At 39.8% G+C, this 26,217-nt stretch overlaps 1 protein-coding gene across 2 annotated transcripts in view; it reads right to left on the reverse strand.

The window, feature by feature from the left end:
- DYNC2H1 (dynein cytoplasmic 2 heavy chain 1) overlaps window positions 1-26,217 on the reverse strand; it is a 181,813-nt gene that overhangs the window by 141,781 nt on the left and 13,815 nt on the right. For both annotated transcript variants that reach the window (XM_084783098.1, XM_084783099.1), the window contains exons 13-29: window positions 23,101-23,196; window positions 22,474-22,626; window positions 21,883-21,981; window positions 20,857-20,996; window positions 20,522-20,750; window positions 19,337-19,464; window positions 16,633-16,748; window positions 15,688-15,815; window positions 13,967-14,116; window positions 12,829-13,034; window positions 11,489-11,644; window positions 11,284-11,398; window positions 10,535-10,705; window positions 9,267-9,649; window positions 7,667-7,799; window positions 7,463-7,580; window positions 1,234-1,346 (exon numbers count right to left, since the gene is read on the reverse strand). In XM_084783098.1, coding sequence (XP_084639224.1) covers window positions 1,234-1,346; window positions 7,463-7,580; window positions 7,667-7,799; window positions 9,267-9,649; window positions 10,535-10,705; window positions 11,284-11,398; window positions 11,489-11,644; window positions 12,829-13,034; window positions 13,967-14,116; window positions 15,688-15,815; window positions 16,633-16,748; window positions 19,337-19,464; window positions 20,522-20,750; window positions 20,857-20,996; window positions 21,883-21,981; window positions 22,474-22,626; window positions 23,101-23,196 — 2,634 coding nt within the window. The remainder of the gene's footprint in view (window positions 1-1,233; window positions 1,347-7,462; window positions 7,581-7,666; window positions 7,800-9,266; window positions 9,650-10,534; window positions 10,706-11,283; window positions 11,399-11,488; window positions 11,645-12,828; window positions 13,035-13,966; window positions 14,117-15,687; window positions 15,816-16,632; window positions 16,749-19,336; window positions 19,465-20,521; window positions 20,751-20,856; window positions 20,997-21,882; window positions 21,982-22,473; window positions 22,627-23,100; window positions 23,197-26,217) is intronic.

Raw genomic sequence — 26,217 nt, forward strand, 5'->3', positions numbered from 1 at the left:
ATCAGGATGGCTGGACCACAGGAGGGACTGGGATGGCTGCCTTTTAAGATGGTTTGTTTCAGTAACATAATAAAATTTAAAGTGTATTGGAAGTATAGCTCAGTGACAGAACAGTGCCTAGCATGCATAAGGCCCTAGGTTTGACGCTCAGCACTGCCACTACCTTCCTACACACATACAGAGTGACATATGATAGCAGAAAAAAACAGCAGCAGCTATCAATTTCTACATCAAAGTTTATACTTATAAAAAATATGCACAAAAGCTACAACTGTAGGTCTTCACTTCTTAAATTTACTCTAAGCTCCGGCTTTTTACTCATTTGTAGGGACTTGCCAGTACTGAAAACACTTCAAAGCCACTGAAACTAACCTAAAAATCCAAAGCTTAGTGCGGCAGTGGCTGTGTGGTCAAGAGACAGAGGCAGTGGGGCTGACAGGACTACAGCCTGGTCTACATGGGCACAAAGCTGGGCCGTGCTGTAGAAGACCCTGTCTGTAGGCCATAGAGGTGCTCTGCTAATCACAACAGCTCCCAAGGTCTCGGCTTCTGCTTTGCTGCCATAACTGACCTAGTCCGTGTCCTAGAATCTCAGCTCCTCCTCCCACTGTGCCAACAAACTATGAGAAAGGAAAAAAACACACACAAAACAAAGGTGGCAGCTACTTAGCAAACATCAGTGCTTTCAATCACCTGACTTAAGTACTTGAAATCCAATAGAATGGTAACGCCTAAGCAGGAATAAGTTCTCAGACTGAAGATTACAAATCAAAGTGATACAAACTACCCCTGGTGTCAACTAGTGATCTCATAAAACTTTTATTAAAAAATAAAACAACTAAGACTTACTAAGTGTTTCACAAACTACCTAGTACATTTCAGGCAAGGTATTCCATTTAATTCCAAAAGAACATCTTTGCAACAAGAGTTAAGATTCCCGTTTCCCTGTAAGAATAAGGCCTCTCAGTCATAGAGCTGACACAACATGTAGCTAAGAGTAACATCCAAGTCTTTTTTACTCCAAAACTACAGTGCTTTACAGAATTAATTGCTTTACTTCATAAATCGAAACTCCATGCTCTCTGTAGTATCACGACTTTGGGAGCTAACAAAGCCAGTTTTGAAGATAAGGGATGAGTTTCATAAAAGACCTAAATTAACCAAATCTACCTTTAAAACTGACTCAACTGATACATTTCATGTGGTTTGTTTCATGAAAGAGAAACTGCTCACCTCTACATTGTTTGATAGGAGAACTTTCTTTTTAAAAGGTACAACTTCTCCCTCCAGGGACTTCATTGCAGTTATATGTTTTGACTCCTCATCAAAGCACACACTGTTAATGCCTACAATACAAAAGCAGCAACACTTGGGCTGAGGATGTAATTTGGTGCACAGCACTCTGCCATCAAGCACAAGGCTCTGGACCACATCCCCAGCACTGACAACAGCAGCATAAACCCAATGGCATTACAGCACAGTGATGATTATGCTACATGCACACACACCACTTACAATATATACTCAAATAGATACAACACGGCTATAATGTACATGGTAGAAAATATGTCGTATATTCTTGTATTTAAATATCTTAACGAAGGAAAGATACTGAGTAATCTTATTATTAATTTTTTTTGTTTTGTTTTTTGAGACAAGGTCTCTTTGTGTAGCCTTGGCTGTCCTGGACTTGCTTTGTAGACAAGGCTGGCCTCAAACTCACAGCGATCCACTTGCCTCCGCCTCCTAAATGCTGGGATTAAAGGTGTGCACCACCACCACCTGGCTAATTTTAAATATTTTATTAACATCTAACCATAATACCATTTACTGATTGTTCTACTATTTATATAGATACCTGGATTGTATGTGTTTATTCATTCAATTTCATCACTTCCCAGGAAGAATTTTAGACAGTCTTATCAATTAACACATAGCAATCCATCAAACTCCTAACTTTCATACATTCCAGGAAGTGTACTATAACGTCACAATCTATTAGTATGACTGGAAGTTTCCTATAAAGCCTAAAGAAACACTTTCTGAACTAAATATTTATCTATTTAAAACAAAGTATATACATAAAAAACCCCATCGTTTTATTCATCTTAATCCAAAACTTCAGCAATCCAAAAGCTCAAACAGTGAATAGATAAATTCATTAGCAGGAAATAGCTTTAGTCATGTGAGCTGATTGCTAGAAATCTATTGATTAATGTTAAATTTTTATATATTTTAAAATCTTTTTAGACCCTTTAGACTTATATTTATCAATCTTTAAACATTTTTTAGACCTTTAAAACTCTTTTTAATAACTTGTATTTATCATGCTTTAAAAACCTGTTTAGATCCTCAGACATTTCTGAGATTCTCCTAACTTAACACCTTTCTATCTTCAGACACGCAGACAGTCCTCCAGCCACGGGAGGCAGAGGATGCTCCAGCCTGCCACGAGGAAGCTGCTCTTCTCAGGCTCAGGGAGAGTCCGACGGTTCTCCTCTAGGCCCTAACCTGCACCAGGTCTCTTTCCCCCCCTCGACCCCACCCCCACCCCCCCGCACCCCTCCCTCCCCCCCATGCACACAGGCCTAGACCCACTGAAGCCGAGTTCGGTTTTTGCTTTCATTTTCCTTGGAACACTCTTTTGCATTTCTTGTGTGTGCATGTGTCTTGCTCGAGGTCTTGTTGCTTCAGTTTTTAGAGGTAAAGTACTTAATGTTGCTTGAGGTCTTGTTGCTTTGGTTTTTAGAGTTAAAAAGATTTAATTATGGGTCAAACTACATCCACCCCCTCTCAGGTTCCCTCTGAGAAACACCTGGAATCTGCTCAGTTATCTATTGTCAAAGTCTCAAGATGTATCAGTTTGTCTTGCCCATCTGACTGTCTGTTTATGGTCATGTCAAATTTTGTTTCTGCCTGTAATATTACTGTCTATAAATTTGTTTAATTGTTTAAATGTTGTTTTATATTTTATATTCTGAGAAAAAGGCTAAACTTCATCTGCTGGCTGTTAGTTCTAACTCATTTCAAAGATTCTCAGAGAAAGAGGCAGCAAAAATTGATAAACTAGCTCTGTCCTTGGAGCCAGTCACTTGAAGATGAAAGGTTCCTGCTTGGATCAAACAGGCAACAAGCCCAAGGCTGTCTGAACTCCTAATGATGTGCTCTGAGCTCTGGCAAGCCCAGAAGCCTTGACATGGTGAGTGCAGGCTCCCTACCCACAACCAGGAGGAATAGGTGGCTGAGCAGTGGGAGACAGTGTGGTGGGTCTTTCCGGGGGTTCAGTGGTAAGCAGTGACCAGATAAAGCTACCACTACAGTCCCTTTCAGTCCCAGCTACTCATTGGACTCCTTGGCGACGGGCTCTGCATAAATTTCACTATGGGGCTGTGCATTTGCAACAGGGGCTTGTGTGTAGAAATATCTGGGCAGGGTGGCAAACTCAGATAGCCCTAGTTTCTCTATTATCTTCCACAAGTTCTCCCTTTAGCATTTAACATTTAGATGTAAGATCTATTTAGAGTTATACTACAAAAAAATAAAATTTATGGAAACTTTAATATGCTATCCAGGCAAGCGGCAAGATGCTTCTCCCCTGAAACTATAGCTAGAAAAAGTAAGAAAAGTTTTGTCTGTTTTACTACATGGTTGTTTCTGACTGGTTTTAAATGTACAAATTTACTGTGTTCTGTATATCTTGCCTACAAATTATTGGTTATTGGGTAGGTATGATTAAACATCTGACCAAGAAAAGGCTGAAACACCTATCCAGAACAAAAATGATCTTATCTGTGTTTTAGAACAACATACATTTGTCCCTGCCAAACGAATTCTATATAAATAAAAGTGAAAATACTCTATCAGTCTGTCAGGATATAAAATTTCTCCCAAGAGGAAAAAAAGGTCACTGACCCATAAGATCTATTCAGATTAGCAAAGACAGATTTAAAGGCATATATTTAACCTCCTTATTTTTATAGCAATATTAAGAAATAAACTGGGGCATCCAGGGAACTGCTGTGCTCTGTGGTGATATGTCATGTGGGGGGTCAAGAAAGTGGCCAGTCTCTGTGTTTAGGGATCTTGGTGCTGAAGGGGCTTCAGTCAATGGTGGTCATTTCATTGCGAACTGTTAAAGGATGACTGAGATGTGCAGATTGCCAGTTGCCTCATGAATGACTGTATTTTTAAAAATATCCATGACTGTGCTTGTCATGATTGATTGCTGAGGGGCAGGGGAAGGCTTTATTTGGCTTCCTATATTTGTTTCAAAAATTAAACAAAAGTAAATGATTATTGCATAGTGTTAAAGATAATGACAAGATATAAGTTGGTGGTCATATCAGGGACTCAGTTGCCTGATAATTAATAAAAATGCAGGAAAGATTATTTTCAAACAACTAACATACAAAAAATTTAATGCTAAATGCCGGCCTGCCACATGTCCCTTTCAATAAAAATTAAAGGAGATACATCTTTATAAATAAAAGATTACATCTGCTTATAGGTTAACACTGGATCTTCATATACTCAGGTTATACCTGAAGAAAAAAAAACAGGACAAAAAAACAAAACAACAACAACAAAAAAAAACCAACTTCCTACTAAAGGCAAAGCTTATAAAATCTCAGATAAAAAGTGACTACAATTGCTGTTTCTTGCTAGGCTGTCTCTGTTAAATGCATCCATGACTGCTGAAACATATTGGGTAGCATCTGTGCCTGATCTTCCTTTGCTCCACTTTGTCAACTGAAAAAAGAACAATATTCTTATTTATATGAATAAATGACACTATTCATGACTAGATTAAGCAAAGATGGTTACATAACAGTTTGAATATTGATGTTCAGGCCTTACATGATAAAATACTAACTGTTGTAATATATAAAAATATAGAAGTCAACCAACAGATCTGGTATAAAGAAATCTGTCATATACAAGAGAAAAAGAAAAAAGACAAAGAAAGAACATAAAATAACATAACAGAGAAAGAAAAAAATAAACAAGAAACCCAGGAAATAGACAAAAAGAAAACAATGCCTCATTCCCAAGATGGGATAGATAGTTTTTGATTATTCAATGGATGGTAGATAATTGTAATCATTTTTGAGAGATTGGTCAGGAAAAAAAACATGATGTGGTTTTAAAGCAGATAACTAAAGACTGACAGAGTTTGTTTAACTCAGATGTGATAACCCTCAAGTTTGTCAGAGACCTGCTGAATATGACATTAAATATATTTAACATTAAATATATTTGTGACAGAGACTTCCCAAATCTTAGCAGTAACTCCCCAAGGTATCTGAGAAGATTTGGGCACAACAGATGACTTCAACGATGGTTTGTGGTGTTCTAACCACTGGGCAAGACGGCCCCAAAGCCTTTCCAGCTGCTGGGCCCAACCTGAACTGTGGACAAACTGGACACCTGGACAGTTATTGTCTCACTTTGCTAAAACTCAGGTGAGGTCAGTCTCTCCCATGTTCTTCTTCCAGAGAAATCGCCTCTCATCTCCTGTGCCTGATGGCCAGACTGCCTCTGCCCAAGGTGCCGTGAAAACCACAGAAGTCTGGGTGAGACAACTATCTAGATGGTGGGCTGATTGGTAAATTCATCTAGGTTACAGTTCATCCTTCTCAGGTCTCTGATCACATTGATGGCTAAGCTAATGGCAGCTTGACAACTACAAGACAATTAGACCCACTGTTAGTTCATTAGTCAATTTAGTAGCTAGTTAAAACTACTGGGTACTAGGCCTCTTATTTAAAAGGCAAACACGTTTGCCTTACTCACAGACTTCATATAAAAAAGATAAACATATTTTTAATTATTCCTTCATTTAAGTGACTGCTCCCAGTAATCAACTGCCTATGTCTCCTGATAAATAACTACATTTTTAAAAAGATTATATAAAGTCTGGAGATAAAAATGTTTTAAGTTATGAGAATCTAAAAAACTGTCTAAGTATCTAAAAAAGTGTTTTAAGGCTGATAAATACAAGTTGTTTAAGGTTGATAAATACAAGTTTTTTTAAAAAGAGTGTTTAAACGTCTAAAAAATGTTTAAAGGTTGATAAACGTAAGTTAAGTCTAAAGGTTCTAAAAAGCTATTTTAAGATATATAAAACTTTACCATTGTTCAACAGAGCTCGTCTAAGCTAGTGCAGCACTGACTGCGTATCATTCAGTGTCCCCCTGCTTGTCTGCTGGATGGAGACTTGAGCTCCTCATTACTAGTCTCAGAGACATGAGCCTAGTGTTGCTGCCTCACAGATACCGGCTGCCTCACGGACACCTGGTAGCTGCTTTTTATTAATATACTTCCTTTGTAAACTAAAATTCATGTAAGCTTTAGAAAATCAAAAAAATCATAAGACCTGGATCCATCTGCCACAGATCAAATAAACTCTAGATAAGTATACCTACCTGTTCCTGAAAATACAAAATTTCCCAGGTGTTGGGATTTTCCACCTCCCCCTATTACTAGGAAATTTTAATTCTCTCCCTAGTCTTTGTCTCAACAGATTTTTACTTGGCTGACAGACTCCATCCAGGGCTAATATGATTGCTCCCTCTCTTTCAACTGGATCAACTAACCAGATGCTCCTGATAAATGCCCATTGCCCACCCTTTGACTAGCATTTCAGCCTTATTTGGTCCCTGATAACAAGGTCCTAACGTCAGCTGGGAGAAGTGACTCATTGATAAGGGGGAAATGGGCGCTTAGTTCTGTTTCTCCTGGTTAGATCAACTCTGCCGTACCCACTATGAAAACTGAATTAAGGATTTGATTCAGGTACCACTTCAGAGGGGAGAAATGAGGAGACCCTCCCCCAGGGACCCCAGACCCCACAAAGACCCCAGTTTGCTTGAATAGACCAACTCCATGACAGGCTTCAGGTTTTCACTCTGACTAGGGCAAGTTTCTAACAATTCCTGGGAAAACCATAACTCATGGGCAGCTCTTGGATGGCTAATCAGCTTACAGGACAAAATGACCAAATACTATGTTTTTGGCCTTGGAAAAGAGCACAGCTGGCACTCTCCAATCGAATTAAAGGCCAAATCCTAAGGAAGAGGCAAAATCTCAATGACTCAAAAAAAAAAAAAAACCCCAGTAACCAAACAAGCAGCCAACCCTGAGTCCCCTCATATACTCTGACTCAATTCTGACCAATCAAAGTTTGTCACAAATCCCTCTCACTGTCTATAAATTGAGCCTAAGTGCTCATTTCAGGGTTGCCGTCTAGAGGAGAGAGGCAATCCCAGCATGCTGGAATAAAAACGCTCTTTGCTTTTGCACGCTGCCTTGGGGTCTTTCTTCAGCAGATCACCTGGACCCTAACATTAACTAGCTTCATCAACTGCTGAACTTTGAGGGTAGAAACTGTGTTTAGTCAAGAGCATATCACTGTAGCTGGCAGGCAGCTAGAGCTATTTGTTGAGCAGTTGTTGATTCCTACCAGCAAACAGCTTCTTCAGATGGGACTGAATCACTGATGGGTTAGTAGACTGGCCCAGGATCTCCAACAAATCATCATCGCCAATGAAATAGAATCTGGGGAACGCTGACCGCTTTTCCTAGTGAAAAAAAAAAAGCTTTCTCTTTTTTTCGGTAATTAAGATACTGAGTATGTTACAATTTAGTTTAAAGCAAGCAAACATGCCTCCAAAAATTCATTTAAGGACTTCTGACATCTCTGAAGCTGATCGAGTATTGTGAGCAGAGAGTTTCTGATCCCAGCATGAGTAGTCAATGTGGTGACTCTATTGTCTTTCTTGATGTCCATCATTATTGATCTACAAAATAAAATTTTCAAACTTACATTAAGGTTTCTGGCTTAAATGGAAACAATTTTACTTGTTTCAAATAAAGAAGGACATGTATAGGTAATAGTTTATTATGCTTCTAATAAACCATATTAAACTTAATATCAGCAATTTTGTCATCAAATATTATAAATCCTCTTCATTCATTCATTCATTCATTCATTCAGTAAATATTATGTCATATGTCCTAGGACTAATGGTCCAGTGACACAAAAGGACATTAAGTGGTACCTTAAAATAATTAAAGTATATTAAGCATCAGGAAAAAAGGTAAAAAGTATTGTCACAGTAATTAATAGAACACCCTATATAATTTAAGCCTTTTCTAGAGAAGTGATCCAAGCTGAGATATGCATGATGAATAAACAGAGAAAGTTAAGTACAGGGCAGAGTTTCTGGCTGAGGTCCTGGGAAACAGCCACATGCAACTAAGACACTGGAGGAGAGCAGTAAAGTGCACATGTGCCTCCACCTTAGTGCAATGGGACACCCACCATACATACAAAAAAACGTTTAATTACAGGAATACATTTTTAAAAAGCAAGTGCACTGGCTGACTTTGTGTCAACTTGACAACAAGCTAGAGTCAGCAGAGAGAAAGAAATCTCAGTAGAGGAAATGCCTCCATGAGACCCAGCTATAAGGCATTTTCTCACCCAGCCCGTTGTGGGCGTGCCATCCCTGGGCTAGTGGTCCTGGGCTGTATAAGAAGGCAGGCTAAGCAAGCCATGAGGAGCAAGAAGGTAAGCAGCACTCCTCCGTGGTTGGTGCACACATCAGCTCCTGCCTCCAGGTTCCTGCCCTGACTTCCTTTAATGAAGAACAGTGCTGCAGAAGTGTAGGCTAAATAAATTCTTTCCTCTCCTACTTCCTTTTTGGTCATGTGTTTCATGACAGCCATAGAAAACCTAACTAGATTTGGAATTGAAGGAAAGGAAAAACACCAAGATGCCCTTGTGTTTTGCAAGAAACAGGCAGCTGGCAGAACTTACTGAGGCAGGAAGAGAGGGAACACTGGTAAGCAGGGCTGGCTGTGAGCTGGGGCCTGATGCCTGACAGTATTTGGAGTTTTAAAGCTCAGAAAAAAAAAATGGGCGGGCAGTACATGCACGATCTCAGCCAACAGAAAGAAATGAGTCTGCCACTAGTGAAGATGACAGAGGCCTTTCTTAGTCCTCTGGGAGTCTTCCTACTACACAGGAAATAGGAGAAGAGCCATAAGTACACAGATGAAGGACCGGAAAGACAGGGACAGACCAGACCAAAGTGCTTCAGAAATAAACCACTGGAAAAGGAGAGCAGCACTGGACAAGGGCTGCCTACAAAACAAACTGAATAGTCCCGGGGCCCCAGGGAGGTGAAGGGAGTCACTTATACTAAGTACTTTACAGCGTGAGTAAAATCGCTATGTGTCTCTTCCTACAGAGCTGTACTGACCTAAAATCTTCGTCAACTCTGTTGAAGCGTGTCTGTTCTTTAGGCAAAGCTCCACGTCCAAAAATGGGCTCCAAATACACCCATTTTCTCTGGATATGATTTAAATTCTGCAGGTACTCGTCTAACTGTGCAAGTTTTCTTTCCCAAATTGATACTTTATCTTCAAATCCTTTGTAATATGGAGAATCTTTTAAGGACTGAAGGAGGCATCTGTTGTCTCCAACCTGGTTCACTATGTCTTTCCAGTCTTTAATGAGCTTGATGGTTCGATTCTGGCTGTCTTCATAGTCAATCAAGGAGAACACTGCTCCAACTCCCCACAGGTCAAGTTCGCGCAAAGCTTCTCTGATGGTAACTTCCCCTTGTGCCCGACTGTTTAAATCCTATTAACACAAATGAGTTATACTTATTACATCAAAATTAATTACCTCATTAATAAATCATAAGAATATACTTTAGTGGGGTATGGTGGTCCACACATGTCTATAACATGGGAGATGGTGGCAGGAGGATCAAAGAATCCCATGTCCTCTTCAGCAGCACAGTGTAAGGCCGGCTAGAATTGCATGAGACTATGCCAATCTACACTGCAACAAAAACAAACAAACCATAGATAGATAGATAGATAGATAGATAGATAGATAGATAGATTGATAGGTAGGTAGGTAGGTAGGTAGGTTTGGGAGAACAGAAGAATCAGAACATTCTGAAAACCTTACTTAAATTCTTTTGCTTCTATATGGTTAACAACTACAGTTTCTCTGTGCAGGATTCATGCCATAATCACACAGATTAACAAGTAAGTTCTAGGATTGTTAACAAACATAAAGCTTCATATTTTTATAGGAAATAAAATAATAAAGCATCAAAAGCTTCCTATTTGGAGTGGCCAAAAACAGAACATACAGTTGCTGACAAAACTGTGCAATTCTGTTTTCCTTGGAACACTTTCCAGCCCTGGTAACCTGCGGGGCGTCTTGTCCTCTGGCTCCTACACACAGTAGTCCACATGACCGGCAACACTGCACAGACTCTTATCTGCTAGCACTTTTCATGGAGCTGACTTCCTCCTCTAAATAAGTATTAATAGTTCACGTTTTCCTTCTCTAGAGAGAGGCTCTACTAGTGTTTCCACAGCCTCATCTAACAGGTCCAAACAGGTATGATGCATTCCCAACTGCTAATGATGGAACAACAGAGCAAGGCAGCAGCTTCACAGAAGGAAAGGACGGGTACTGAAGATCAGACCAGCAGAGCCCACTCCTCACTTTAAGGTCTGAGGCTTTCTCCACAATTGTCTCAGCGACTCTGAGCAGGTCACCAAACAGTAATTTCTCCAGGCTGGTCCCTCGAGGAAGTCCAAGCAGACGAAAAAGGTCAAGCCAGTGGTCTGGAGAAAGATGTTCCCCTCTCACATACTTCAGGATAGGAATAATAATCTTTTGAAAAAGAAAAAGAAAGTAAAAAACAGACTTACACATTTTTGTGTCCTAGCAAAATATAGGTTATTCACTTTCATCTTAATGCTCAAAATTTCAATTAGCTATTTAATAATCTTGCAATCAAAGTCTTGAATTATATAAAGTTCTTTATTAAACTTTACTGTAAACACTTGCATATTCCATTTGTGGTTTATTATGTTTTAAAACATGACAGAATATACCCCTGCTTTCTAGGATACATAAACATTCTAACAGTAACTCCAAGTCCTACTGGGTATAGCTCAGCTGTACAGCATTTGCCTGGCCTTAGGCTTTATCCCATTATTGCACAAGATCCTATGTGTAGTCACTATTGATACAGAAATAAAAACTTTAAATTCCATAGTTACATTGCTTTCTAATTGGTAGTAAAAATATCTATAATATGTTATACTTTATGTTATTTTCCTTTTTCATATAAGGAAATAACTTAATTGAAAAATAAATTTACATTATGTTTCAGACACTAAATAATAAAAAGATAGCAATAGCTCCAAGCATCATCTTTAAGAATCAGAGTAAAGAAAACAACCTACTTTATATCTGTCCACTTCTGATTGCAGCTTCACTGTCATAACTGAATGTTCTTCAACCTTCCTTAATCTCTCATGCCAGTTCATCAAGAACTCCTCAAACAGGTATGTCTTAGTCCTGTGAAAGAACATGAACACTTGTTAAAGTTCACACTTCCTCCAAAAGTGAGTAAATTACAAGAACATAAATATTGCTTTAGAATCAAACCGGTAAGTAATCCAATCTTCACTGGCCATTTCCTGGAGTCCTTGCTGGAACTCCTCGTAAAGAGCCCAGATCTGTGCACAGCTCTCTATGTCGTTAGAGATGCTATAAGCCAGAGAGAAGTTGGGCTCTTCCAGTCCAAAATGACGGCAGTCCTCACTACAAAGATAAAGATAAAGATACTGAATTTATAAAAAAAAAGAAAAGCTCTCAGTGATCAATTTACATAACCACATTCTGCAGCTGAAATACGCAGAGACAACTTTATGTGCAATTTTACTTTACTCAAACTATGGGTGCTATTTTAAGGTATCATTTAAAGATAGTAATGTCAAGATATTTTTATGTTTATAATATCTACATAAATGTTTGCTTTATACATCTATGATCTGACAAAGCATCTCATCAGGTGAATATAAGATATTCTTAATCTAATCATAACACCACCTAAATGCATGATAGAAAACGTCTACTCACTCATCGCAGGGCTGCATTTACCCCAATACACCATATGTAAAACTGCACAAATCTAATACGTGCTGTGACCATTAAGATGAGTCAGCATCATTTTTCCTATATGTCTTATTATTTGTTTAACTGGATTCATGTGTGTGTGTGTGTGCGCGCGCACACACACACACACGTGCGCACTCTGAACATCATGAGCTACTGTTGCACAAGCCACACATCATCTCTGTGAGAGAGCTGAGGACTCAGACATATCCCCATTGCTTGTACAAGTGCTCATCTCCCTAACTCCCAGATTCAGTTTGAAAAGGGCACTAGCATTATTTTTCTTAAAAGTATTCTTTTGTTGTTGTTGTTTTTTCAAGACAGAGTTTTTCTGTGTAGCCTTGGCTGTCCTGGACTCACTTTGTAGACCAGGCTGGCCTCGAACTCACAGAGATCCACCTGTCTCTTCCTCCCCCAGTGCTGGCATGAGTCCCTGAACCCAACTGAAGTATTCTATTTTTAAATAAGATGAGTGGAAAACAATAATATTACAATTTAATTCTTAATTTTATAATTAAATTCTTAATATTACAATTAAATCTTAAGTTAATCTGTAAACTAGTTTAGTATTTTAATCTCTCTGGAGTCCTTTTTTGGAACTTGTCTTTATGTCCTTCTATAGCTCGACCATGGCCCCTAAGAAGGCAGTGGTCTAGCAGGTTACTTGTAGTCCTGACTTTTCTAAGGTTTATGAAGAAAGGTCTTCAACAACAGCTGTAATTTATCTAGGAAGCCTAGGACAAAGGCATAAAATGTTTTTCAAGATAAGCATACTGAATTCAACACACACACACACACACACACACACACACACACACAAAAACGCTTACACTAGCTTTTTTCTTATGACTTCCAGATCATCAAACTCGATTTTTTTCTCCTTTATAGATTTTGCACTTTGATCCATGGTGTTCTGCTGGCCAGTTTCAATGACATCATCCCCGGGCTTCAGCTGGTCCCAGCGAGCCTTAAACTTCTCCAGTTCTTGGTAGTAGATCTGCAGGCGCGACTTCACGTTTCCTTTCATCACTTCGATCTGGGCGGCAGAGTTCAAAGGTCTTAGCACAGAGGAAAAACCTCAACTTTTTTTACATTATCATTTTCTGCATTTTTGTTTAAAAGTGAGAAAAATGTCAACAATGAAAGATTGTTTTTATCTTATCAATTCGAACTAAAATAAAATAATTTATAAACAAAAAATTGAATATAAATTTATAATAATGAGAAATGAGTGTCAGCTATGAACACTGAACAATTCCTATAGTTCACAGCACACCTACAATTACCAACAAAAGCAATGCCATTTTAAAAATAGTTTAGGGGCTGGAAGGATGGCTATTCTTCCTGAGAACGAGGGACTCTCAGCACCGCATGGTGGTCACAGCCATCTGTGACTTCGGTTCCAGCAGATCCAGCCCCTTCTTTGGGCCCCCAGGAGTATCAGGCATACAGACATGCACGCAGGCAAAACATCCACACACATAAAACAAAAATAAAAATTAAATTTAAAAAAATCTCAAAGACCCCTGTTGTTGTGCCTGAGCACACACTCTTGACTAAGAAAACTATTGCTCAGTCTTTTCCACCTGTGAGTTAAGACTAAGCAGCCAGTAAGATCTGGGGCGAAGACAGGTGTGTGCGACCCCAGGCTGTGCCTTAGGAGCCATGAGGTGCCCTGTCCTCCTCCCTCTTTCCCACAAAGGAACAGTAAAACAGCCTAGACAACAGGCATGGCAGGAACTTAATTCAGCAGGCGTGGGCCTCGGCACAATCGCAGCACACAGAGCCATCACTCTAGCTTGTAGAGAAATGATGTCAAGAAGATGCTGCATGTGAAAGTGTCATCTTTACAAAGCATGAAGACATTATGAAAAGAACTGAGTTAGGTCAATTTCAGTAGCAACACTGAAGTCCTAACACTGGGCTATATTGACATAGATGCAGCCATCATGGCTCAAAGGGTCTCACCTGATCTTTAATCATAAGTTGGTGACTTTCCATCATCAGCTCGAATTTGTCCCACTTGGCTCTCAAATTGCTAACCATCTCTACCCCTCCACCTGCCACAGTTCGCAAAAGCCTGTTTTTGTCTTCAGCTTCTTGAAACAAGGGCAAAATCTGAGGGTTAAAAGAAGCAATGAATCATTTTATCACCCTCTTCTGAATCCATTACTTTATTATATGGTTTTTTATTTTAAAATGAGATGAAATTTTAAAAGGATTTGTTTTTAAATAATTTGTTATGGTCACAGTTATGAGGTTTCTGGTGTTTACTGCTAAGTATGAGAAACACACCTTAATGTAGAGGAAATAAAAAAACAGTCATGGAGAGGTAAAGGCAAGAGAATCACAAGTTCATGGTCATACTCCACTAAAGGTAAACTCAGGCCACTGTGGACAATGGAGACCATCCACGTGTCATCAAAAAAGCAAGCAAATAAAGGTGTGTCTCATACCAAAACCAGATATGGACATAACAGAAAAAGAAACATAAAGACTAATTTTCCTGATGAGCAAAGACATGAAAATACTCAGGAAAATATTTTCCAACTGAATCCAACACCATCCTTTTTAATTATACACTAGAATTAATCTAGGTTCCATTCCAGAGACACAGGGAGAGTTTAACAGATTAAAAAATGTAAAGGCCATACAGTGCTGTCCTCAGTTGATTTCTCTCACTGTGTTTAAACACTTCTGACCAAAAGCACCATGGGATGGAAAGGACTTACTTCATGCAACACTTCCAAAAGATAGTCCTTCACCTATGGAAGCCAGGGCAGGAGCTTAAGGTGGGAAGCTGGAAGCAAAGGCCAAGGAGGATGCTGCTTACTGGCTCAGTTTTCTAAAACTGCCCAGGCCACCTGCTTAGGGATGTACATTCCACGGAGGGCTGGGCCCTTCTGTATCAATAGGCAATGACCCATTACAAGTCCATGGGCCAATCAGAGCTCCCTCCTCCCAGGTGTGTCGAGCTGACACCCAAGATCAGCCACCCAAGGACATAAACACACTCAGGACAGAAATCACATGGTTATTTCCATAGATGCAGAAGAGGCCTTTGTCAAAGTTCAGCACCCTTCATGATCAGAGCCCTGAAGGCAGGACAATAAAGGACGAATGTCTTCATAATAGTGGCTATATATACATGGGACATAAGGTACATTATACTGAAAAAAGGACTGGAAGCACTCACTAAGATGACTTTTTCACTTTTTCTGAAAACTTTACAAACTAATTTAGAATCTTCTTCTTTCTTGGTCTGAAGAAAACTTTAATCATTTAAATGTCCTGCAATGCTGACTTGGCCTTCTGGACTCTGCTTTTAGCAGTCTCACCTCCCATCTTTAATTGTAAGCTTTTCTGATGTATGTCTCTTCTAACTCTGTTCTAACTTTTTATTTCACACATTAAGATTCCAATTCTGAAAACATGAGTATGGATTGCTGTTATTCTAATACATGAGGTCATAAAAAAGGCTGCAAATACCTATGAAATTAATACAAAGTACCACTGATACTATCTCATTACACCCTGAGTCCAATCATGAGCTGCCAGGTTGGACCGCGTTGTATAGACTTCTTTCTTCACAATGTTGAGATTACACAGGTCTACATAGTCACATAAAATACCTAATTTACACATCTCTACAATGTGAAGCTGACAATTGCTTTGGTTTGCATTCTCACCTCTGGCCTCCGGTCCTGCAGGTTACTATACTGTAAATTTGTATCACCTATTTCTTCCACAGACTGAGGTATAACTGTTAAGACCTTCATAGCCTCAGTAACAAATGTATCAATTTCATGAATATGAGCTGAAAGAGATGATACATCATTATTACCACCAAAATAACACCCAGTGACATGATTTCTAAATCAGGAAGCCTCAGAAGTAACCACTACATAAAGTGTATTACATTCTCAACTATCACTTGCTTTCAGGTTACTAATGTTTGAAAAGCAGAATAAGACAAAATGTTCCCATGAGAGTTTAGTTGTTCTACACTGCACTTTAAATTGTTTTGATAAGGGCCAGGAGAACTAGCTCAGCAGCTAAGAGTTCTGTCTGCGCTTGTAGACACCAGGGTTCAGTTCCTAGCACCCACATGTAGGCTCTCTATCCTCAGAGCTCCCGGTCCGAGAGAACAACAGGCTCTCCTGGTCTCCATGGGCACCATGTGCACATGTGGTACACACACAGGTCAAACGCTACACATCTAAAAAAACTAATGAAATTTTTGAGGAAAAAAAAACCTAAAATGTGTTCATTTCTAGTTATCTTGACTAACAATCAGAAACATTTCCACCATTCTAAACAATGTTGAAATACCACAACTTACCAGTTGGAGAAATAGGATGAACACACTATGTCAGAATTATTATTCTTCTCGATTACATGCCACAAACCTATACTAGCTCACCTTCAAATAACAAACCTGTCTGAAATTTTTATGCCTTTTAGGAATGAGTAAGAATCATTCTACTTTCTTAAAGTTATAATATTGAGTACATTTTATTTAATTAGCTATTCTAGCTCAATTTTAACCTGTAACTGAAGTTTGTATTTGTAACTATAGAAACCATGGCTCTACAAGCAAAGCACAGTGAGAATGGGACTGCAAAGGGCTGTACCCTGGATGGACCTCCTCAGGGAGAGGACAAGCAGATCGAACAGCTTCTGGATGAGGTCATCGATCACTGTCTTCACAGGGCTGCAGTTGATGTGCAGACAGTCCACCTTGACAGTACTGAGGGCCAGTGAACATGAGAGTCCAGGTTATTATCACGGGTGTAGAACATGTGTCAACAATTCCACCAAAGTGTGACCATAATCTTTGAGAGCACATATAATAAATGTAATCCAAAAAAATGCCTTCTACACACAACTTAGGTGAGTAAGTCTATTTAGCACTAATTTTGTTTGCCTGTTAAATGGACTGATACATACATATGTATACATGTATATATATATATTAAACAAGGTCTTCCAGTCTGGCCTCAAACTTAAAATCTTCCTGCCTCAGCCTCCTGTCCTGAGTGTTGGAATTATAGGCACCACACCTGGCTTAAAGCAATAATTTTTAATCATGGACTATGTTCATTTTTAAAAAAATATGAATGACTAAAGCTCCAGCAATAGAATTTGTTAAAATATTTACAAGTTATAATTGTTTCAGTATATGTTTATTTCATATTTATAAATTATCCTATAGCCAACATACAAATAACAAGGGTAAGAAAATAAACATAGACAGACTATAGAATGAATATAAATTATTATGACACTAAACAATAAAGTCAGACAATTAAATTTTACACCTATAAAATTGATAAAAACAGAAGAAGTTAACTTTAATTTAATCTTCAATTGTAGGCAAATGGAAATTCTAGAAATGTTGGTGAAAGCACAAATGCTCACAGTAAACCAGGCATAGCAGCACTCAGATAGCAGCACTTGGAAAGTGGAGGGAGGGGGCTCAAGGGTTTGCAGCCATCCTGACTACAAAGTGAGTTCAAGGTCAGTCTGGGATATGCTATCCAACACCACCAACAACAACAACCACAACTAAAGAAAAAAGAGGCTATGAATTTCAAAGAGAGCTACGAGGAGTATATGGGAAGGTTAGGAGAGAGGAAATGTAAGGGAAATGATGTAAATTACCTTAAAATCTCAAAAAATAAAAAAATTTAAAAAATAAAAAAAGGTTAATTCAGTTTCTTTTTACTTTCACATAGCCATTGCTAGCTTCAACTTCTCTCAATAGCCAAGAACAGCCTTGCATTCTTGATTCTCCTTTGCTCCCTCCCAACTGCTGGGATTACAGACAGATGCCACCACACCCAGTCCTAAGGAAATGTTTAAGCCAGATGCCAATGTATTAGCTAAGTATTAATTATGAACAAGCTACAAGCTAACACGTGAATCCATGGTGCTGGTGGCACTTGCTTACAGTCCCAGGCACTCAAGAGCATAAGGCAGGATGACAGGTAATTGCAAGACACGCTGTACAGCTTAATGGAAACAGGTCTTAAAATAAAAAGTAAAAGTGCTTGGGGGTGTAGAACAAGTGCTTAACGTGTACAAGGTGCTGGGTCCTCTGTACCATAAAAATAACCAGGCAGGTAGGTAGAGAGACATGATACATTAACCATCTCTATATCTCAAAAGCTCAGGCTTACTACACCCTAACAAAACTTCCTCTGATTTTGTCCCAAATCGAAGCAGAGGTAAATGCCCTCTGAATCCCTATACTTAGTTCAATGTCTAACATAGAACACAATTCCATTCAGTATTAACAGCAGTTACAAACTAGTAACGTTTGTAAACAGAGTCTGTACCAGTAATATATAGGTAAATTACTCCACATAATCCTTAAAAGTTTTACTTCTTTTGCAAGTATTTTTAAAGCAGATGAAATGGAGGTTCATAATTTGAAATTGTTCCACAGTCAAGCAGCTGCTGAGCCACCAAACGACAGAACCCTTACTCGGCCCTCAGCGGACTTGGCTTCTTCGTCAAGCACACTTGCTGCACTACCACAGTGAGCACCTCGGTCTCAGGGATCTTCTTACCTTGCCTGTACTTATGTGAGGTTCTTCCTGTTATAAATGCTCACCCAAAACTTACTAAAATAAAGACTAAGTTGATATAAGGAGATGCTGTCTTTCATAAAGTAACATGTTCATTCTCATGGAATTCATTGCCAAAACAGCTTTAGCAGGTAAAATTTCAGACAGCAGGGGCTTGCATTCTCACAAAGCTGGGTTATCAAATTACCCTCACAGGCTATGTCCACATTTACAGCAGGGCCTAGATGGATCTCTATACTCACGTTTTGGATTCTTTTTCTTTCTTTTTACTTTGGGGAAGGGGTTTTGAGACAGGGTTTTTCTGTGTAGCCCTGGCCGCCTCAGACTCACTTTGTAGACCAAACTGGCCTCAAGCTCTACCTGACTCTGTGTTAAATATTAGCTCCCCATCCTGTAGCTGAATGAGGCCTGTCCTCCAATCTGTTCTACCAACCAGCTGTCAGCAAACAGGCCCTAGACCAAAGACTTCTCCCATCCCTTGCACTATGCTACCCAGAGAGTAATTGGGATGTGTCTGCTGAGATCTAGAGGAAGTAAGCTGACTGCATTAAAGAGGTACTCGTTTGTTTGTTTTGTTGTTTTTGTTTTATTTGAGACAGAGTCTCACTATGTAGCTCTGGCTGTCCTGGAACTCACTATGTAAACCAGGTTGGCCTCAAACTCACAGAGATCTATGTCTTAAAGAAGTCCTCTTAACAGCCACATCAAAACTATTATGTGACACAAGCACATTAACTTCTCATACCTGGGAAGCCGTTCAACCTCTTTCCCTTTTATTTTCAGTGCTTTAAAATTTTTCTCCCAATCCTGCACAGTAAAAAGGTGCTTTTCAACCAGAGCTTCCATGTCAACTTGTCCAATTACAACCCATTCCTAAAGAAGAAAAAATGTATTAACGAAAGGGAACTCATAAGCTGACACCGAAAAGATAGGATCCACTGATTAAGACCAATGAAGTAGGGAGCTCGAGAGATGGCTCAGTAGTTAAGAGCACAAGGTGTTCATCCAGAAAACCCTGGTTCAATTCTGTGTACCCACAGGGCAGCTTACAACTGTCTGTAACTCCAGTTCTAAGGGCACCCTCCTACACACCAGAGAAATATATGCAGGCAAAGCACTAACCAATACTCATAAAATAAAAATAAATAAATAATTTTTTAAAGACCAACAAAGTGAGGAAAATAAACTGTTTGAGACTCCTCAGATTAAGCACATATAAAATGCAAGGGTAGAGGCACTCCCACACAGCACTGTCTGCAAGTGTGCAGACCACCTGCCAATCTAGAACTCTAAAATAAAGACACTGCAGTGCAGGGCGGCTGAGGAACAGAGCAACTCTGACCTTACCCTTGTCCAGTACAAATGAGCCTGGGATTAGAGGTTGGATGTGAAGTTGCTTAGTATCATACACTAGCTCAGAAATAGTCACAATAAGACATCACATCATAGTGACATTTTAAACCGGAACAGGTGCCATACACTGTGGTGCCTAAACTACACAGCCCAGATGTATACCACCTAGGCTGTGCAAGCATACTGTACATGCCCACAAAAACAAAACTGCCTAGTGTCAGGCTTCTTAGAATGTACACCAGTTGTTAGCACATCTTTAAATCACCTGAATTAAATTAGCATTTGAACACTCTCCCTCAAAATACATTTTCTTTAATATTAAAATTGGTACACATGTCACATCACATTCCAAGCTGCTGTAAGCATTTAAAAGAAAAGGAAAAAAATACTCATTTTTCAAACTTCATAAAATAAAGACAAAATTGACCATTGCACCTTTCTCTTTGCAGCATAAACCTAGATTAAGAGTCTATAAAGCCCCTTTCCTGGTTTGCCACACTTTGAGTTTATTTTATAGAGGAAAAAGTTAATTTGTATACTTACTAAATCAGTAACATTTCTGACAAAGGCTCTGTACCTTATGTTGATGTAAAACAGCTGACAGTCTTCTAAACAGATCTTCTGCTTTGCTGTAAATAGTCAGAAATCCACTTGCATTTCTATCGATCATAACAGAAAATATTGACTCATCTCCGGCGTCACCCACACCCTTAAACTGATTGGGAATGCCAATGAACCTCTTCATTTCTCTGTAATATTTAGCCCGGATTTCTTCAAAAGGGGGTCTGAACTGCAACCTTCCCTGTCTGAAAAGACAAGACGAATGGGCCTTCTTAAATTATATTACTTAAAAATGCAAATTATTAGAAAGGTGTAACTTGAAAATGAAATCGGGATGTCAAAGCCTCTTACTTGTAGGTTAAGTCTACAGTTATTTCTGGCAAGTTCTCGTTCAGCGCCTCCAGGCCCATCTGGTACTGGTGCTCCAGAGCCTTGTAGAGCTGGTGGTTCCAGTGCTGCCTCCAGGCATGCATGTCGCTGGCTTGGAATCCCTGAAATGCCATCACCTTCTCAACTTGAAAGCTGGTGCTAAATAACTCTTTTTACTTCACATTTTCAAGCTACATGAAGCACCTTTACCAACTTCAAACTCATTCTAGATATCTTAAAATATGCAACTCTAATTGCTGGTTTTAGTAAGAGGACTTATGAAACATTCAATATGAAATCTCACAGCTATAAATATCATCCGAGAGGCTCACTAAAATTGAAAACTCAAAGCAACATTAAGCTTTTATTTGAAGGTGGTCTACTTTGTGAATATTTTTGTATTTTTTTCAACATTCTCAAAAATGCCACTCTTTGTTTCCTATTTCCTAAATAACCCATTGACTATTTTAAAAATAAGAAATTTAAACTACATTGTTCAAAATAGTTGGTTTTCGTTTGATATTGTTGTTTGCTTCCATACAAGCATTAAGACATCTATTCTAGCATTTTGGGGCTTTTTCTTCAAATTCTGAGAACTGGAAAATAGATGACAGCTGACCCAAATTCAACTCAGAGCCCGTCTACAAAAAAATGTGCCCCTAAGAAGAGTCCTGAGAGTCACTTCAGTCACTAGACTTGGGTTTGATTTTAACTTTGTATTCCACAGAGGTTACAACCTCTTGAAAGGGAATGGCAAACAACAAATTCATAAGCACCGAGTCGGCAAACCTACAAACTAAACAGGGACTTGGAGCTCGGTAAGACCCGCAGAAGCTTACCTTTACTCAGCTCCCACAAATTCCCTGTGATTTATGGCATGTATAAATACAGTCAGGGAGAGCTGTATTTGTTAGGGTACCAACAGATGTGTCAGACTTTTTGTGCACTTGTCACTGAGCCATGCGTCCAGACTCCCAGAAGACGGCATCACAAACACAACCCACGCACCTGTGCCGCCACGCTTGCTAAGCCAGTTCTCAGTTCCTGCAGCCCGTCTTTCCAACGCTGCTGCTGCCGAAGCAGATCAATATTCATAAGAATGACCACCTGTTTGAAAATGTACAATAGTCTCAGAGACTGTTAGGACAATGGTAACTTTCCAGTAACGCAGCCATCTTAACCACAGGCAAAGTACTACTCACCCCACAGGACCGTTAATACCTGACTGATGCATAAGGACAAAACCTGCCTTTGGCACTGTTTCTGCCAACACTGCGGGAAGTATCAAGCTCAGGAAGGGCTAGAATAAGTGAGGAGGACAGCACCACATGCACTCAGATACTAAATGCAAAGAGGAAAGCGGGATGCTGGCCTGGGGAAGCACACGGACTGTTGGGAAAGCTGCAAGCCACAAAGCAGTCAGTTTTTCGACACTGACATCTGCACTCTGGCTAGGTCCCTTGTTAACAGCAGAGAAAGGTAAGTCAAGAGAAATAAACTGTTTAATCTCAAATTACTTCAAAAGAAAATTGTAGCTATATACTAATTATTTTACTAAACTCTATTCATAGCATGATAAATTCTATAAGCAAAATATACCTTTTCACAAAATGTAGTGTGCCACTTTCTCAGCTTTCTGTTCTCAGTAGCAAGTCGCTCAGCAGCATTTTGGAGTTTCTGGATGTAGCCTTCTAGCTCTTTAGGGTTGTCCCAGGTAATCTGTGACTTGCCTCCACTTCCTGCCTTTGAGTTCTTCAGTATAATAAACAACAGTATTCAGATATGATTCTTTTTCGAGAGAGGTTTAATTTTATGTTAAAAGCCCAATTCTTCTTAACATTGATCTCCATCAAGATCAAATGTATAAATTTACCTGCAATCCTGGCACTTGTGAGGCAGAGGCAGGCGATATCAGTGAGTTCGAGGCCAGCCTGGTCTACAAAGTGAGTCCAGGACAGCCAGGAGTACAAGAGAAACTCTGACTCAAAAAAAGTATGAATTTTTAAAAGTTTGCAGTCGCAAAGTACCATGTAGTCTAAAACCTACTTTCAGTTTTTCTAATTCCTTATGTATGGACATTTAACTAAACAAGAAAGGAAGCAAATCTTATGTTTCAAAAAAGACAAGAACTCTGTGTACCAGGATCTCAAACTTAGTAGAAGAAAAGGCAAATACTAAAGCAGCTCCCCAAGCCCCAGCCTGATGAAACACGAGGGTCTCACTTACTTTAATGATCTGCTCAAACGCTAAGGCAGACTGCAGCATCATCGGCCTCTGGCTCTGAATCATCTGCTGATCGATGGAATTGTAAAAATGTGCCACCTGCAAAGAACAATTCCAACGAGTAGTGAATAATAAAACATCCTGTTTTTAACACATTTCCTTTATTTTTGTTTGAGTGGTAATAATTTTTCTTAACCTTAAGATTAAGCAGCAATAGTTTTTTCATCTTCACTTATGAAAAATATACCCAATCAACACATACATGTTGAGTTCCTACAATTTATCAAGTCATGTCCAAAGACAAGAAATTTTAGTCCCTGGGAACAAGGTTCACCATATCAGGAAGAAAGGAATCCAGTGCTAAAGAAAGGCTCAGTGCTAAAGGGCTGGATCTCCTCCTTCTGTGCCTTTCAAAAAGCACTTGAGACCTCTGTAGCACATAACACAACTACCTGTACAGTGTTCCAACCAAAAACTGGCTGCTCTTGATCTTTTCTCTCAGATTCTACATCAGCAAAAACCTATACTTTCAAATCATACCTTCAATCCAACCACATCTCCGCATCTCTTTCCCCTCCTTTAATCCATGGTTGACTCTTGGCAAGACCAGGGAAGCAGTCTGTGAACTAACTAGTCTCCCGCCTTCAAATCCTTGCTTCTGACGTTATTGGCTACATGACATTGGGAGAGCCATTGCATGGGTGCTCCCCATTACACAGAGGAAATGGAGGGTTTGTTGAAACAGGCACCCCTCTTGATCCTTGGGGCAGATGTTCCTATGTGCCCAGAGGATGTGGAAAGGCTGGATGCCATCTCCATCCTAACCACTCGCCATGAAGCATGTGTAACTGTGTAACCTGCAGTTCCCTGACTGACTGCAAAACTAGCACAATTCCTTCCTACCCAAAGGCTCATCCTCCACACATCCTCCCCAGCTCAGCACACAGCTCTCTCCTGCACATCTTTTACGTTTGCTCTTAAAGGAGGCAGTTTATAGAATCAAAGTTCTGCAAAGAGCTGAAAATAGAACTACCGTATGACCCAGATACAGCACTTCTGTGCATACACCCAGGGAACTCCAACCTTAGTACAGAGACACATCCTCGTTCATTGCTGCTCTACTCACAATAGCTAGAAACTGGAATTAGCCTAGATGCCCATCAGCTGATGGATAATAAAAATGTGGTACACAATGGGATTTTATTCAGCTATAAAAAAAATGAAGTCTGTAGGAAAATAGATGGAACCAAAAAATATCACATTAAATAAAATAACTTAGGTCCAGGAAGACAAGCATCGCATGTTCTGCCTCATATACTAACCCTAGCTTCCAACTTTTAGATGTTTAACTTAGGAGTATCAAAGAAGTCAGGAAACCAGAAAGAGACTGGAGTGGAGTAGGCGGCTTATTGGTAGAAAGGGATAGTAGTAGAGGGGAGAATCCTGGGAGCTAAAGGTTTAACTAGGGATAGGTGGTGGCTGAATAAAAGAGAAAGAAGTGGGGAATGAAAAAATCAAAACTACATATGTATGAAAACCCTTATGTATAGGGGTGTCTGGAGAGACGGTCGAGTGGTTAAGAGCACCAACTGATATTCCAGAGGACCTGGGTTCAACCCCTACCATATATATACATAGCAGCCCATGTGAAATTTCGGTTATCAAGGATACTGTGCCATCTTCTAGCCTTTGTGGGTACCTGGCACAGATATATGCATGTAGGCAAAATACCTATATACATAAAATAATTTTTTAAAATCCTTTTGGAAAGCCACTACTTTGTAAGCTATTCAAATGATTTTTTTTTTTTTAAGAATTGGAAGAATGGTACCCTACAGGGCTTGATAGAGCAAAAGAAACGGTTATTATATAAAAACCTCAGTGCCAAGTATGGTACACCTCTCTACAGGTTATTGATCAGGGGGGGCCGACGGCCTCCCAAGACAAGACTGGCTATTATCAACACTCTTGGTTGTCCACCTTAACTAGAGTTTAAGACTCACACACTCTGGATGCAGTATGGAGAAATCAATGTGGAAATGGCCACGAATTCCTCCTCCTGCATGACTAGCTTTCACAATTCTGTACGTGATATACAGGCTGGAGGGGAAGAAATGATCGCAATGGTCTGTGGTGGTTTTAATAGAAATGGCCCCATAAGCTCCTATGTTTTAATGCTTAGTCCACAGTTAATGATCTGTCTTGAAAGACTACAAGGCGTGGCCTTGTTAGAATAGGTGTGGCTCTATTTGAGCAGTGTGTCACTTGGGGTGGGATCTGAAGTCTCAAAAAGCCCCCACCAGGCCCAGTCTCCTTCTCCACTTGCTGCCTGTGGACCAGGATGTAAAGTTCTTGGCTGCTGCTCCAGCGCATGCTTCTCTGCTCCCTGCCATGATGGTCATGGACTAACCCTCTAGAACTGTAAGCCAGCCCCCAGGTGAGTAACTCTTTTCTTCTGTTGTGAAGGTGGAGGGCAGACATGGAGGGACAGGGAGGTGAATGGGATTAGGGTACATGATATGAAATTCACAAAGAATTAATAAAAGGTTTAAAGAAAATGCTTTCTTTTGTAAGAGTTGCTTTGGTCATGGTATCTCATCACAGCTGTAACTGTAACCAAAGCATGCTCTTACTGACCACTGGACCTTTCCTACTAAATACTGACCTGCCAGGCAACCTGCACCATTGGTACAATGGTGGGCATGACTATTACGGAGTAGCAAACTGCTTTCTGGTGGATTTAAGATCTGCTTCACAGAAGGGAGCTCAAGTCTGAGGCTATAAACTTAATCAAATGGCTGGGAAGGGCACAAGCCCCGGTAGTGAGAGAAAACGTACAGTTGATGCTGTACTGAGTGCTCGTGTCATCAACTGCATTCTACATATGTATTTGAATACCATGAACACCGTAGCATTCAACCTTGGTCAGGGCAGCTTCTCTCTGCAGTGGGCAGCAGTTAATGTGAAGAGTCATAATTAGCCATAAGCTGAGAGCCTTGACCATTGCATGCTCGTCCCTCACTGAGACCCTTTGCCTGAGGCTAAAGGGACCATGGATGAAGAGGTGGCAATAACACAGGAGGGAGAAGGAATACTGTGACATGTCTTCTGGGCATGGCA

This window comes from Acomys minous (genome assembly GCF_964271855.1).
Source record: "Acomys minous genome assembly, chromosome: 5".
In the NCBI taxonomy this organism is placed as follows: domain Eukaryota; kingdom Metazoa; phylum Chordata; class Mammalia; order Rodentia; family Muridae; genus Acomys; species Acomys minous.